Source organism: Varanus komodoensis, unplaced genomic scaffold (genome assembly GCF_004798865.1).
Source record: "Varanus komodoensis strain SLA01 unplaced genomic scaffold, ASM479886v1 scaffold29_1, whole genome shotgun sequence".
NCBI lineage: Eukaryota > Metazoa > Chordata > Lepidosauria > Squamata > Varanidae > Varanus > Varanus komodoensis.
Genome location: NW_025335759.1, coordinates 1,143,610 through 1,158,112, shown reverse-complemented (window position 1 = coordinate 1,158,112; position 14,503 = coordinate 1,143,610). Strand labels below are relative to the sequence as shown.

Below are 14,503 nucleotides of genomic sequence, written 5' to 3'. Positions count from 1 at the left end.
TGGAGAAGGTGGTACACTGGGAATTGATGTTAATGGCAAGAGAGAGAAAAGAGGTCATGTCGCATCCTTTGCCCACATGCACATCATTACTCATTATGTATTGAATAGAAATAGAGACTGAGAGCAGCACAGCTCACCTGGAGAGTCCTTAGAGGGAGGCGGACTTGGCCTTGACTCTCAGCCTGTAGTCTGTCGGTTCAAATGTTCTTGACAGTCTCAGCATGAACCCCAGTGTTTCCCTTTGGCTTATTGTAGTGAGTCTCTCTTAAAAATGGCCGGACTTCCATTTCTTGAGCATTGCCCTTGATGGCAGTGGCAGTCTAGGTAGTTTGTGGTGCTGTTTCAGCTGGTCCCAGTGATCTCTGTTAGAGGAAAATGTCAAAAGCTCTTTCTGTCTTAACAGTAGATTGCAAAGTCTTCTGCGCTCTGCTACAGCTGCATTGGATGCATGTGACGGAGGGGGAAAGGGAAGGATTTGCTAGGGAGGTGTCACCAGGCACCATTCTTCTGTGACCAAATCCATCCTCAAATAGCTGCATCCACTAGATCAGGGCTTTTGAACCTCAGGCCCAGTATCACCCTTGGAAAGTCTCCCTAGTTCATTGGCTTACTGACTTTTACACTGTTGTCCCTTATTCCAAAGGGATGAACTGCCTCTCGAAAAGCTTGCTCGCTAGCAGTAAGAGCTCTAAGCTAAAATATGCAGATCTTTTCGGTCCCACTTCTTTTACCCTTGTCCCCAGCCCCTTTGGGAAAGTGGCTGTGCAGAGCTTTTCCAGAGGTGTATGTGGACTTCAGACTGAAAGAGGTTTGGAACTCCAGGGATAGGCTGTCCAAGTGTTTTGGACTACAGCTCCCTTCAGTCACAGCTACCATACCAGTGCTCAGGATTATGGGCGTCGTAGCCCATAACATCTAGAGGGCACTGAGTTTTCTACCCTGTTCTTGGTTTACACATCCATAAGTTGCAAAGTATGTACACATGTTTATGCAGTGCTACTAACGCTCCTCCTTTGCCACACTCTGGATGAGAGTGTTAGAAGGGATCAATTACTATATTTATTTATATCTCACCAGTTCCCAGTAATTAGGACTCTAAGGTTGAGTTTGGAAAGCCTTGGAGCAGCTGCCCATTTTACAGCTTCAGATGTAAGACAATGTGAGGATCCACCAAGAGTAGGCAAAGAGGAACAGTGGCTCTAACGCAGTTGTGGCCCTACCCCTGATTTCAAAAGCCCACCGAGAGAGATGAGTTCAGATCTCTAGAAAGGACAATCTCTTCTTCCCTAAGCTACCAATTGGGTGCAAAGGGAAAAGAGAAGAGGGAAAGAAATGGAAAGCAGAACTGGAAGGGGAAACGAGTGCCTTTGCGCTTGGGTGGCATTGTCCGCACCCACCAGTGGCACTGAGCTTCTGACCAATTACCCTGACTGAATGTGGCTCTTGTCCGCAGGGAGTCCCTGCCTGTGCTGCAGGGCCCCCTTGCTGAACTCCTGCAGAGGGCATTGTATCGTGCCCCTTCCTGCAGTGTGGCTTTGCTCACTGTGTGTTGCACAGCTGCCTTGAGGGTGGCCGGCAGTGCCTTACATTTCCCTCTAGGTGACAATTGCACTTTGCTCTTCAGGACTGGCCAGCAGAAAATGAATTTCAGGCATCTTTGTATTCGCTTAGGCTCAGTCTAATGTCATCCTTGTCTGTCAGGGAAGAAGGGTAGCATGCCTGAGACTGTTTTCCCAACTGAGGAAGAAGTCACAGTGTGCTTGCTGTGCTGTTACCTTCTATCATCCACAAGATGTGGTCCTTCCACACCTGAGCTGTGGACAGACAGAGCCTTCCTTGTACAGATGTGACAAAATGGTGCCTAGCTTGCAACGCTTCCACGCAACCATTGGCCATGTTACTCCTGTTGCACATTGGTCAGAAAGGTCTTTTCAGCAGGGACAGTAGGAACGAAAGCTGTTTCCTGCTTCTTTGAGTATTGCTGAGGAGGCAGGTCCTTGGGCCACCTGCATTATCATTCAGGATTGAGGCATACGTGTTGTGATGTCTGTATCTCAGTGTGACTCAGTTTTGACCCAGTGAACTTCTTGGCGTCTGGAACTATATTCAGGCAGATCCAAACACCACTGAATAATCCCGGAGGGCTTTTGTGGGTCAAGCATCTTGCTCCTCTACCGTTTTTACAGGAGTGTCCTGCTCTATTTCCTTCCTCCTCAAGGATCATAGAGCTGGCATCTTAGCGTTCTCCCAGGTGCGGTGGTGCTAGAAGAGAGGGGTTTAGCCATGGCCATGTCTGGGATGTGCTGTGGGTGGCGGGTGCGGCCCTCCTTTTTAGAATGGCGTCCTTTTTGGGTTTTCCATGTTTTAAATGAGATGGTTCCTTTTCTCTCACTTTGCAGGAGGAGTTCCTGGGCTTCCGTCTGGAGGACGATGCCCCTCAAAGTTCGCTGCGTGCTGCTCTACGGTCTAAAAGAGGTGAGGGTGTTATTGCTTGGTCACCGGGTCCTGGCAGATCTGGCAGTGCCCTGAAGTGCCCATAAACATTTATGCTCCAGCAATGGGGGAACTGAAAAATAGCACATAAAATCCCATCATATGGAACAGGAAATAGTTTAGTTGAACTGTAGTAAACGTCTTAAAAAACAATGGCTCCCCAGCATTCTTGCGCCACATTGCGTTGGTAGGGTGCTTATGTGGGGCCTGTTCTCATATAACGACAACCCCTTGATTAAAAACCTGACAGGTTGCCGTGCACGACTGTGGACAAGCCAGCCCACTGGCTCACCTCTTCACTTTTACCTCACCACTCATGATTCGCTCTTTTGTAGGTTGTGGAGCATGACCTGTGAACTCAGGTTGCTGATTTATTAGAGGCTAGACAAGCTAGGAGTTGAGTTAACTGGGTTAGTGTACTTAGAATTGACCAACACATGGTGCGGTTTACTCCTGGGGTGGGTTGCCATGTTATGCAAATTCTGCCTCTGTCTAAAATAAGCTGAAAGAGGAAGCATGACATCTCTCCAGCCGGAGAGTCTTCTTTGGTGTGATCTCCCATTATCATTATTCTTAGTAGGCATAGAGTAGTTGTATTTTTACTCTGTCTAGCCAGAAAGGGTCCCAGAGCAGCCTACAGATCAATAAAATGTAAAGACAGACCCAGAACTCAAGCTTACAGTCTAAAAGACGTGCCGTAAAAGAAGAAAATGGTGGGGAGGAAAGTGGGGGGAAAGTAGAATCAAGGACCAGTTCTTAAACTTTACCATTCTTAACAGCTGGGATTGCACAGTTTAGGGAACCCGATGGAATGCAGGAAAAAAATTCCCAAAGGTACAGCTTCTCTTTTCTTCTCTGTCTCCACGGCAGTGGCCTTGCTGAGACCCTGTGGTTCATGGTCACTTACTGAGCACCTGTCAGGCTGCCTGAATTGAGGGCACATCCTTCAGGTCATATATAAAGATGTTGTCAAATGTCTCCAAGGTTGCTCAGTGGAGTTCAGCCCCAGTTAGTTGTTACAATGTTGTTCTAGGACACTCCGCTAGCTACATTTTCTTAAATGGATTCATTTATTTATTACATCTAAGTACTGCCTAATAGCCGAAGTGTTTTTGGCAGTTCACAAGAATTGATTAATTCATTAAATGCCTCCTCAACTGCTTAATTAGATTTAAATAAATATGCATGTTATCACTGGCTTGGAACAGGTGTCTTTTGAGGATACCAAAGGCAATTTGAGAGTACTACCGCATAATAAAAGCTACACTTGATTGTTAGAAAGAAAGGCCATCCTTAACATTCCCCCAGTGTTTTCCAGGCTGGTATGGCATTGCACCTCAAGGTACATGCTGCTGACAGGGCAGCATGTGGTCGCCTGGGGGCAGCTTTTAACTCACTGCAGGTGACCAAGCAAAGTGCTCTCAGGCAAGACTGTATCAGCCCAGTGCCTGCAAGCAGAATTGTTGAGTGACCATCAGCTGCATAGTGAAGTGCTTTCCAGCATGTTAGAGAGCACCCTCTTTAGGTCGGAAAGCACAGCTAGCCAGCAAGTCCTTTTGACATGCTGGTGAAGGCATTTCTGAAGCTAAGGCGGTTGGGGGCAATATCAAATAATAAATAATAAGGGTTTCTCCTCTTTCTACAGGTGCAGCTCTTCCAGTGCGTGGCAGGAAGAAGAGGGCACTTGCTGAAGACACCCTTTCCAAGCGGCTGGCCAAGCAGAAGGCTGTGGAATCCCAGAGGGAGCGCATGGTGAAGGCCTTGGCCGAGCTGCTTCAGAGGAACAAGAGACCTCCAGGAAGCATGGGCCAGCTGCTGGCTTCTGGACCCAAAATTGACAAGATGCTTCCTGAACAGTCTAAACCAGGCCCAGAGCTTGGTGAATCCGGAAAACCCACCACCTCTCCCACCCTGTCGCCACAAACAGAGACGCCCCCCAACTCCCTTGTACTGCCCAGGCCACGAGGCCGGCCACGGGGCTCCTTCTCAAAGAGAACCGCTGTGCGACTCGGGCCTCCTCCTCCAAACACCAAAGCTCCATGTTCCCTCCCTGAACCTGACAGCAGCACTCGGTCACCCTCCCCATTCCAAGTGGTCGCCCCATCTTCTCCAACCCCCGAATCTTTGAAGAAGCCACCTCTCATCCTGAAGTTCTTCTCAAAAGCGAGGCGGCACAAGTCTGGCCAGTTGGTGGTGACTCATGTCCGGCTAAAGACCCCCGGCCATAGGAGGGGACGCAAGAAGAAGTGGAGCGTTGTGCCAAGGAAGAAATCCTCTCCACTTCCCTCCCAGTCTGTCTTGGAACTGGAGGCCCCCTTGCCAGAGTTGGATGCCTCTCCCCCAGAACGAGAACAGAAGGAGAACTCTTCTATCCCAGAGCCTCTGCCAGAGGTTCTTGCACCACATCCTGAGCCACAACCAGAACCTTCTGCCACGAAGCCAGAACTGCAGCCAGAGGTGATCGTGCAAGGACTACTGGAAGCTCCGACTGTGGAGCCAGAGGCCTCTGACCTGGAAGCAGAGGCTCCGGCGCCAAGCAGTGGCGTTCCTGCTTCACCCAACAGGGTATCCTGGAAACAAGGGCTCCAGCAACCTGGTCCACAGAGGGACGGGGTGGGAACCCTTCCTGAGGAGGGGCCTGCTAGCATTGCCCATTCCACACGGGCACAGTGCTTGAAACGGGGCCGTGGTCGGCCACCCCTCACCCCGACCCAGCGAGCTCAGAGGGCGGCTATTCAGCAGCTGCCAGCTAAGGCCAGGGAAGAGGCAGCTCTGGGAGCAGCACAGCAGCCTGGCGTTCCTGGCCACGAGGAAGTGCCAGTTCACAAGGCCAACTTCCTGAAGAATATTCGTCAGTTTATCATGCCCGTGGTGAGTGCCCGTTCATCCCGCCTTATTCGCACCCCCCGCCGCTTTATGGATGAGATCCCCCAGAAGACGGCCAAGCCTGTGGAGAGCCCTGCAGCTGAAGGACCTTGTCTAGACAGGCAGGAGACCCCTGCATTGCCATTGCAAGTGGCTCCCCTGCAGCTGACTTCCCCTGTCCCTGGCTCTCCCGATAAAGACTCCTCTAGGACCCTCTCACCCCCACCTTCTCCTAGCTTGCCTCACATCACTTCCTCCGCTCCTGCCCTACCTGAGAAGCGCCGTTCCATCCTCCGGGAGCCCACATTCCGATGGACCTCACTGAGCCCCACTTCATCTCCCAAGGATATGGGCAAAGCTCTCTTCCAGCTCCCTTGTGAAGATTCATCTCCTCTGTCCAGTGCTCCAGCTCCAATCCCTTCTCCCCCAGCCAAGCGAACTCCTCTGCTGCGTGCCCCTCAGTTCACACCCAGCGAGGCACACCTTAAAATCTATGAATCGCTGACGGTATCTCCCGAGGAATCTGAACCAGTGTCAGCTTCCCCTGAGGTCAGGAGGGACCCCCCGACGTTGCAGCAAGAGGCCCCCATGCTCCCTTATGAGCCAGTGGTGACCCGCAGTGGGAAGAGGCTATTAGGAAGGACAAATCACCTTGCTTTGCCCCTCTTCACGGAGGTTCCTAGACCACGTGAGGCCCAGGACAAAGAGCTGATCACCATGGAGGATGTCAACTCTCCTGGTGTAGTGCACAAGGTGGCCATCCGAAGAATTCTACCTCCATCTGTCCATGTGGAGGCAGAGGAAGAAGCTGATAGTTCAGAGAGTGAGGTGGAGCCAGCTAGCCTGAAGCCCCCTCCGCAAGAGCCAAAGCCCATTATAACGCAGCTGTCCAGCATGGATAAAGTGTACAGCCTACTCACGCGTGCCAAGGTGCAGCTCTACAAGATTGACCAGCAGAAGCAGTTCAAATTTATTCCGGTAAGAAAAGGCCTAGTGATGGGGGGACAGGGCTTTGGGAATGATTATAAGACTCTAAACAAATCTTTCCTTGGGTCTGGTGCTTTCCAGGGGTTTTGTATCAACTTTGGTATGCTTGACCTTTGGCCATGCTGGCTGGAACTGACGGGAGTTGGTTCCAAATAGCTGGAGTACACCAAGGTGGGAAAGGCTCCTGGAAAATGTAGATGGAAATATAAGTGGGGTAGGGGAATCTGAACTGATGAGTTTGCATGAGCTGTTTTCTCTTTGATGACAAGCAGCAGCACACAGTGATACTGTCGAGCGCTGTTCAGTGAAAGTAAACACATGTGATCTTAGTGTAAGTGTCTATGTGGATCACTTGTTCCATTAAATTAGAGACCCTTCACTAGTACAGCAGCTGCAATCCCAAATAATCAGCCATTTTCACTGGAGTAGCATATGGAGCTCATTGTAGCATTTTGTGCTTAAAATGCTACGAAGCCAGAACAAACAGCCTGTGATGCACTGGCAAAGGGTTAGGATTCTTGTATTAGGTGTGCTGAACCATCTTGAACTAAATAGTGTAAATCTCACACTGTTGATTTAACGGTAGTTCTCCCTGAGATAGTCAACTCTGGGGCTACAGGTAGGGTCTCAGGTGATGAAATGCTTCTCCATAGGTGTATGCACAAAATAGTTTCCTGCACGTAGAAAAGTAACATGTAGTTGGGCCTTCCCTTTTCTATCTGTCTTGTGCAGAGGAGCATTGAATCTCATGAGCTCCTTGTCTGCACTCTCAAGTGACTCTGGGTACAGATTTGTCACCTTGGTGGGAACTAGGTCGATGTTGCCCTGGATCAAACTCACACAGGGCCCGCTGTGGGACAGGGGAGACAAGATCTTGGTAATCAATGTCGCACCCTTCCATTCTCCAAAAGAGGAACAATGTCGCACCCTTCCATTCTCCAAAAGAGGAACAAGTGGGTCATGCGTTCAGGTAGTCATCAACTTTTGCTGGGAAGAATGGTAACCTGTTTAGATTGTGCTGATGTAAGGATAGTTGGCTTCATCTGCCTGTTTGGTATAACTCCACTTCTGCTTGTCAGGGATGAGGCTGATGGCAGTGCAGGGCACTGAAGCCCAGTTCCCTGACCACTGCAAAATCTGCTTCCCGTGCTTTGCCCCATGTAAAGGCAGTGACTTTTGCAATCTTAATTGCTAGGTACTTATTTGGAGTTGTGTGCATGGGACAAAAAGTCTTTAAGTTTATTGAACAAGCAGGAAAATGTATAGATAAGCCAAACTCAAATGTGCCCCTGGAAAGCTGTTTGGGATTAAATTGCATTATGCTTAAGGAAGATGTGTAAAAGTCTGTGTCCCGCTTTTGCATGCTTGCTTCTGCCTGTGTAATTTTAAAGTCGTATTTTTTCTGTCTTGCTCTCTCCACCTACCTCTCTCCTCAAGCGTTGATTTGCCTGTATGTGGATGTTGCTTGGGGAAGAAAAGCTTATGTGTGGGAGGAAGGAAACAGGGGAAAGAGGCTGGAGGCCATGGTTAGGGTGCAGTTGCTGCACAGAGAGTAGAAGTAACACTTCCTGACTACTGGAAGCCCCAAGCAAAGCACAAACTGTCTTCAGCTTTTCTTGTATGAGAGGAAAGGGCGGCTTTTGTCTGCTTAATTTTTAAAAATAATAAGGGAGCCTAGATTTTTGGTAACAGCAGCTTAAACTCTTTGGATGTGAAGATCTGTGCTTTGCCATACAGTTGTGGTGCTCTGCTGTTCTCTCTCTCTCCCCCATGTAAATCCTTATATGTCAAACTGGTTCACACATAACACTAACCCATAGTTAGCCCAGGGTTTGTCTGTTGGGTGATTGAAACTACAGTTAATTTTTTCAATCCTTTGGTTGCTTGTTTGGCTCCTGCTTTGTTCACACCATCTCCGTATTCCAAGCGCTGTAGTACTGGGATCTAGTACTGGGTTTATACAATATGACCTCACAAACGCAAAGTTAAATATGGGTTGAGCATTGTTTGTGATTGTACTGTGGGTAGTTCATGACTTGTCTGCATTGCTGACCTCAGATTGGGAACCCTACTGGGTGCCATCATCGCTACCAGACCCATACGATCATGGCCATCCTTGGGAGCGGAGGCCCATGGATTAATGATCTTGCCAGTGGGGCCCTTTGGCCTATAATCCAGAGGCACTGTGGGCACCAGTTCCTGCAGCTCAGTAACTGGTTCCTGCATTCCAGCTGCCAGCTCCTACCTGTCAGCCACCTGCCCACACCCAGTCTGCCCTGCCTCAACTTCCCTGCTGTCCAACCAGTTCTTGTCCTCATATCTGGCCAATTATGCATCCAGTTCAGTGTCCAATTCAGACAAGCTGCTGATCTGCGATGGCCCAGTATTTCTGTTTTCCAACGAGACTGGACATTATCTCCAAGGACAGGGGGTGATTCTACACCTGGAGATTGGGACCACACACCTGGCAGCATGGTAGATCAGGAAGCCCCTCTCTCTTCCAAGATACAGGTGGTCCTGGATGCAGCCTGGTGACCAAACACATGGCGCTCCAACATGGTGGCTTGCTCCAAGGAGGAAGTCTTTGATCCACATCGGGCATCCATCCATCAGACAATTGACTTGCTCCACATTAGAGGCCTGAAACTGTCCTCCATTAGAGGACATCTGGCGGCAATCTCTTCCACTCATGGGACTGTTGATGGTTTCTTCAACCTGACCCCACCTGTCTGTTCCTTCATGCCAGGGTGGCATCTTTTGGTGGTCTTACAGGCCCTTATTAGGCCTTCCTTTGAGCCTTTGGCCACTGTGGACCTACCCCTTATGTTGCACGTAAACCCACCTCTGCTCACTTTGCATAAGGATAAGGTGGTCCTGTGACCCAGCAGCAGTCTCACTCTCAGAGACTTCATCTCCTAGGCTCGCCTCTGGACTGTGTCCCATATCAGTGCCCAACGACCAGTTTAATGGTTATGGAGACCATTAAACTGGCTTGCCAACTGGCTGCACTGTCTCGTCCTGAATGACCGCAGGCACATTCTAGCAAGAGCAGTGACAGCACCTACAGCATGCACACCAGTGTCTCACCGCAGGTCCTCTGAGAGTGGTGATGTGGTCCACTCCATGGATTTTTGCCCAACCCCGCTGGCTCAGTGTCGGTGCTAGGCAAGATGACCTCTTTAGCTGAGTAGTCCTTTCAGCAATCCTCCGCTGATGACACTAGCCCTCCTCTGTTTTGAGATAAGCTTGCTAGTCACCCATATGTGTGATGCACAGAGACCATGAAGAAGAAAGTAAATTTGCTTTCCTGTAACTGACATTCTTCAAGCGGTCATCTGTGCATTCATGCAAACCGCCCACTGGCCCCGCATCAATGTTGACAGCCTCAGTTCCTGTATCTTCTTCCCTTTGGCTCTGTACCAGGATGGTATGGGCCAGGCTGTTACTCCCTGGTTCCAAGGCTGAAACAATGAGACTCATGAGAACTGGGGGAAACAATGGGAGCTCCTCCTATATATTTTAGGGGTAGGGAGGTGTGGTGCTCCCACTTAAACAGTTTAGCTGGGGAAATCTTCCCGACAGCAGGCCCCGCCCTGGCACAGAGCCCATATGTGTGAATGCACAGATGATCACTTGAAGAACTTCGGTTACAGGTAAGCAACCTTACTTTGTAAGATTTTCTATGGCTTGACACCCTTGGGTCTGTACATCTTGCCCTGTGGTGACGGGGTGTCACTTGCAGCTCCAATTAAGCTAGCTAGTGTCTACTGGAGAACTGCCAGTACGATGCGAGAAGCCTGATTTGCTTGGAGCACTTCATATTAACAGAGTGGGCCTAAAACCCAAAAGCTTTCATGCTTGTCTTTTGCCTACAGGGGTGTCAAAGCATCAAGGCAGAGGCCTTTGAGTCTTTAAAGGTCCCAGTTAAGCAGGAGACAACTTCTGAAGTCAAAGTGTCTGTTGAAGATGGGAAAGAGACCCGGAAGCAGGTAACCAGTGTCCTGTTTGCATGTGTGGAGTTATTCCTCAGTTAATGATAGTACTGGTGACAAAGATGTGGTGCAGAAAGTTTTGCAGTGCTCTGTTTTTCTACAGAAAATAGTCAGTTTAATAAATGCATTACTAACAATGAATAGATGGAGATGCTAGTTGCAAATTCAATGCTAAGCAAACCTGGCAGTTTCAGAGTTGCAATGAATGTTTGTCAGGTGATTACTCCTAGGAGGTATGTGAGAAAATCTCTCTCTCTGTCTCTGTCTCTCTCAACTCATAAGCAGAGACAGTAAACCTGAAAGCGTCTCAACAACTATAATGGAAAAGAGCATTGTCAGCATATTGTGCGCAGTTCTTGGGCTTGCTAAAATTAATTAGTGTAGCCTTTCCAACCTAGTACCCTCCAACCTTGTTGGACTGCAGCTCCCAGTATCCCCAGCCACCCATGCTGACTGAAGGCTGGTGGAAGCAGTAGTCTAAAATATCTGGGGGGTATTGAGTTGGGGAAGCCTGAATTTGTGTGTCAATACTTTGCGCTACCTTTATTTCTGTCTTACTTTTAAACAATGTAAGGGCAGTAAATGCTAGCATCTTTGGATTTTTAGATGTATTCTATTAAAATATCTACATAATGTAATGCTTAAATTACAGGTTAGCACAATTAGGGAGCAGGATATAAGTCACTGTAGGTTATTTTTTACTGTCATGTGCATTTCAGTTGCATTCATAGTTTGTGCAGGTGTTGTTTAGTGTATCATGTGAATGGATGGCAGCAAGGCGCCTTCACTAGGTTAGCATACAAATCTCCCCCAACATATGACCAGTGCACATGGTAGAGGAAGCAAGCCATCACAGCTAATTTTACCCTCCATGATAGTGCTAACCGACCGCAAGTGTGCTTAAATTTATCTCTTTGTATATTTTGTTCAAAATATAGTATTTTGAGACAAAAAAATCAACATGAGAGCTCTTTTTTGCCCTGTTTTACTTGTATTTAATAAACATGCATATTTGGATTTAGTCAACATGTTAAGTAAATAGCTTCCTAATAATTTTCTGATGATTGATTTTTTTCTGCTATGACTGACCCTATGCAAATTAATTAGCATTGGGAAATTCCAGTTTCAAAAATTTCGGCCCATTAGCTGGTGGTGCCTGGAGCTGTTGACCCAAATGCAGAGGCGTGGGATGCTCCCTGCTCCCTCCATCCCTGTTGGTCTGTCTGTCTGTCTTTGGGTTGGCTCGCTCAGCCTGAGGTTCTTATCAGTGCCACCCCCCTCAGACTATGCAGCAAAGGTCTGTTGAGAAGCGGAGCTAAGGGCCAGCTCCCACTGCTTGTTGATCCAACTAATAGCAAACCCTCTTCCCTGACAGGGCCAGGAGTCTCCAGTCCAGGGGCCCCGGATCAAGCACGTGTGTCGGCATGCCTCAGTGGCCCTCGGGCAGTCCCGTGCCATGGTTCCGGAGGATGTGCCGCGCCTCAGTGCCCTGCCACTGCGGGAGAGGGAGGAGATAGCTGCATCGCCCACTGTGGAGGGTGAGTAGTTACGTGGCGAAGAGGAGCAGCAGGGCCAGGGGGCTTCTGCTAGCGGGCCTCTGCTGGAGTCTGGCCCTTGGCACTTGCCCAGTGACACTTGTCCCTGATGCCAGCCCTGTTGATTGATACAGGACTTTGCCCTAACCTCCTTAGTGAGTTAAATCTGTATGCAAACAAATTTTGCATTTCATTTTATCCTGACTGAATATAAGTTTATTTGTGCACATGGACATATTTGGGGAATGCAGAGATGTACATGGGGCTTATATTTCAGCAGGAACAGGAGATCTCAGGTCTGGGTGCCCAGTCCAGCCCTCCAGGATTCCTCAGAGGGTCACTTCTCTGGCACCACTTCCTTTTCCCCAGCTGCTGATTGTGTGATGGTTTCTCAGCTTTTGTACAGCTCTTTCCTCATTTGGAAAAATTGAAATGCTTCTTCTGAGGCTCAGTGCCTGGCAGCGAGAGCTTTATGCTACAACTTGCTGGTACAATTTTGTATTTATGGCCCTGCCCTTTTTGCCTTTGGCCCTGCCTGCCACTGGAATACAGCCCTGAAAGCATCTCTGAAAAGAATGTGGCCCTCGGGATGAGAGAGGCTCACCACTGCTGCAGTAAGGAGCCCTGCCCGAAATGTGGTCATCTGTCTGACTTTTCCCTTCCAAAGAGACCTCATCGGCTTCTGAGAATGAGAGTGGCCACCAGAAGCAAGTGAAGGCAGATGCAGCTGTGAAGGCTGCCCCGGCCCCTGTGCGTCGCCATGTCTCCCACCACCACCACCACCACCACCACGGCAAGAAGAACAGGATGACGCGCTGTGGGAAGTGCAAGGGCTGCCTGAAGCTTCAGGACTGCGGGGAGTGCATCAACTGCCTGGACAAGCCAAAGTTTGGCGGGCCAAACACCAAGAAGCAGTGCTGCGTGTGAGTGTGTCGGAAGGGTTCGCGCTTCCAGTCCCGCACTTTATACTGTTCTTTGCCGCTTGGGAACGTGAAGCCCAAACCCGCAGGGTTCCGTCCCCAGCCAGAGAGTGGGACGTAATAGTTATGGTTAGGACTGTGATTGCAGAGAGCAAATACTGATTTGAGTTTGGCTGCAAAACTTGGCATCCCAAGTGTCTCAGTTATCACTTCCTAAAAAGCTAAAGTCCATTTGTTAAAAAGGCCATGTGGTGTTGGACTGCTGTTCCTGTCATCTCTTAGCGTTGGCTGTGCTGGTTACGGTTGATAGGAGCTGCAACCCAACATTAACTGGTGGGCCATACATCCCCCACCTGTGTTTTAGTAGCTCCTAAGGTTGGGAAGATAGTTTTGAGAATGTGAGGACAGTTACCCTTTCCTGCTGAGAAAATCTACACACCTGAGCAGGTTCTTCCTTGCTGGATCAGGAATTGCAGACATGGAAATCATTATCTTCAAGGTTCCAAATGGTCACCTGGTATGTGCTGGTCTGTTATTCCTAATAATAATGGTAACCATCCCACCCGTCCTCCAAGGAGCTTGGCTTACTTCCCCTTTCACTAGATAGTCTAGTCCCACGTTATATAGTCTATATTGTTACTCTAGTCCCACATTAAGCAACTGTGTGCCCTCCAGGTGCTTTGTATTACAATCTGTGACCATTGCAGGCTGTGACTGATGGGAGCTGTACTCCACAAGGTTTAGAGGGGAGACTTGCACTGGTCTTTTATTCCTAATTTGGCTGCAGTTGAATGGGAGCAATACCATTGTTGCAGAGCCAATTTCTGTTTGTTTTCTGTTGTTGTTGTTTATTCCATGAGTAGACCCTGCAGAATATTTTCTCACAGCTTAAAGCGATGGTAAATATTCTAGATCTTTATTCAGGTACCTTGGAACAAGGCATGCTACTTGCTCACTCATAAACTTATTAACTGGTCTTTGGATCTGGCCAATATATATGCAGTCAGATAACTACAGAATGAAATATATGTTGACTGGATCCAGACATCATTCAAGAAATCGGCATGTTTTGAGCGGAGCCGGCTGGAGCCGGGGGTCAGACTAGATGGCCCGGGAGGCCCCTTCTGACTCGCTCTGTTTCTATGAAATGCATGATGAGCATTTTAGCAATATGCAGAATGAATAGCAAACCATTATTTACAGCAAAACTCTTCCATTGAAGAAATATATTGTAGGGTCACAGAAAAATTATAAAAATCAAATGTCAAACTTCTTAAAAGAGAGATGTTAAGATTCAGCCATTAGAAAGCTGTGTTCCTGAGGATGAAGATCTAGAATACATATCATTGTTTTAAGCTGTGGGAAGGATGTTTGTAGGTCTACTCATGAGAAGAGGAAAACCCCAAAAAGAAATTCCCCTGCAGTAAAATTGTTGTGCCCCCATTTACTTTTACCTGAATATAAGACCAAATCATTTGAAACAGAAAATACTTTTCCAAAATATATGTGGGGTAAGGATATAACAGACTGATGAAAGTGTTTTTTATAGAGGAATGCAATAGTGAGGCTATAACTGCAATGGAGCAGCTTGTTTTTAACGGCCAGGGGAGTTAATTGTGTTAGATTTAACTCTGATATGTACATGAGCAATTTTATTAACAGGAAACCTTGTTTGTATATTTATTTATTTAAAACATTTCTATGCCGCCCC

General features: G+C 48.2%; 1 protein-coding gene across 1 annotated transcript in view; it reads left to right on the top strand.

Moving 5' to 3' along the window:
• The window catches only part of KMT2B (lysine methyltransferase 2B), a 61,642-nt gene that overhangs the window by 8,446 nt on the left and 38,693 nt on the right, over window positions 1-14,503 (top strand). Inside the window, 5 exon segments of the mRNA XM_044434826.1 lie at window positions 2,400-2,475; window positions 4,139-6,336; window positions 10,221-10,334; window positions 11,713-11,875; window positions 12,540-12,812. Of these exon segments, the coding sequence (XP_044290761.1) occupies window positions 2,400-2,475; window positions 4,139-6,336; window positions 10,221-10,334; window positions 11,713-11,875; window positions 12,540-12,812 (2,824 nt within the window).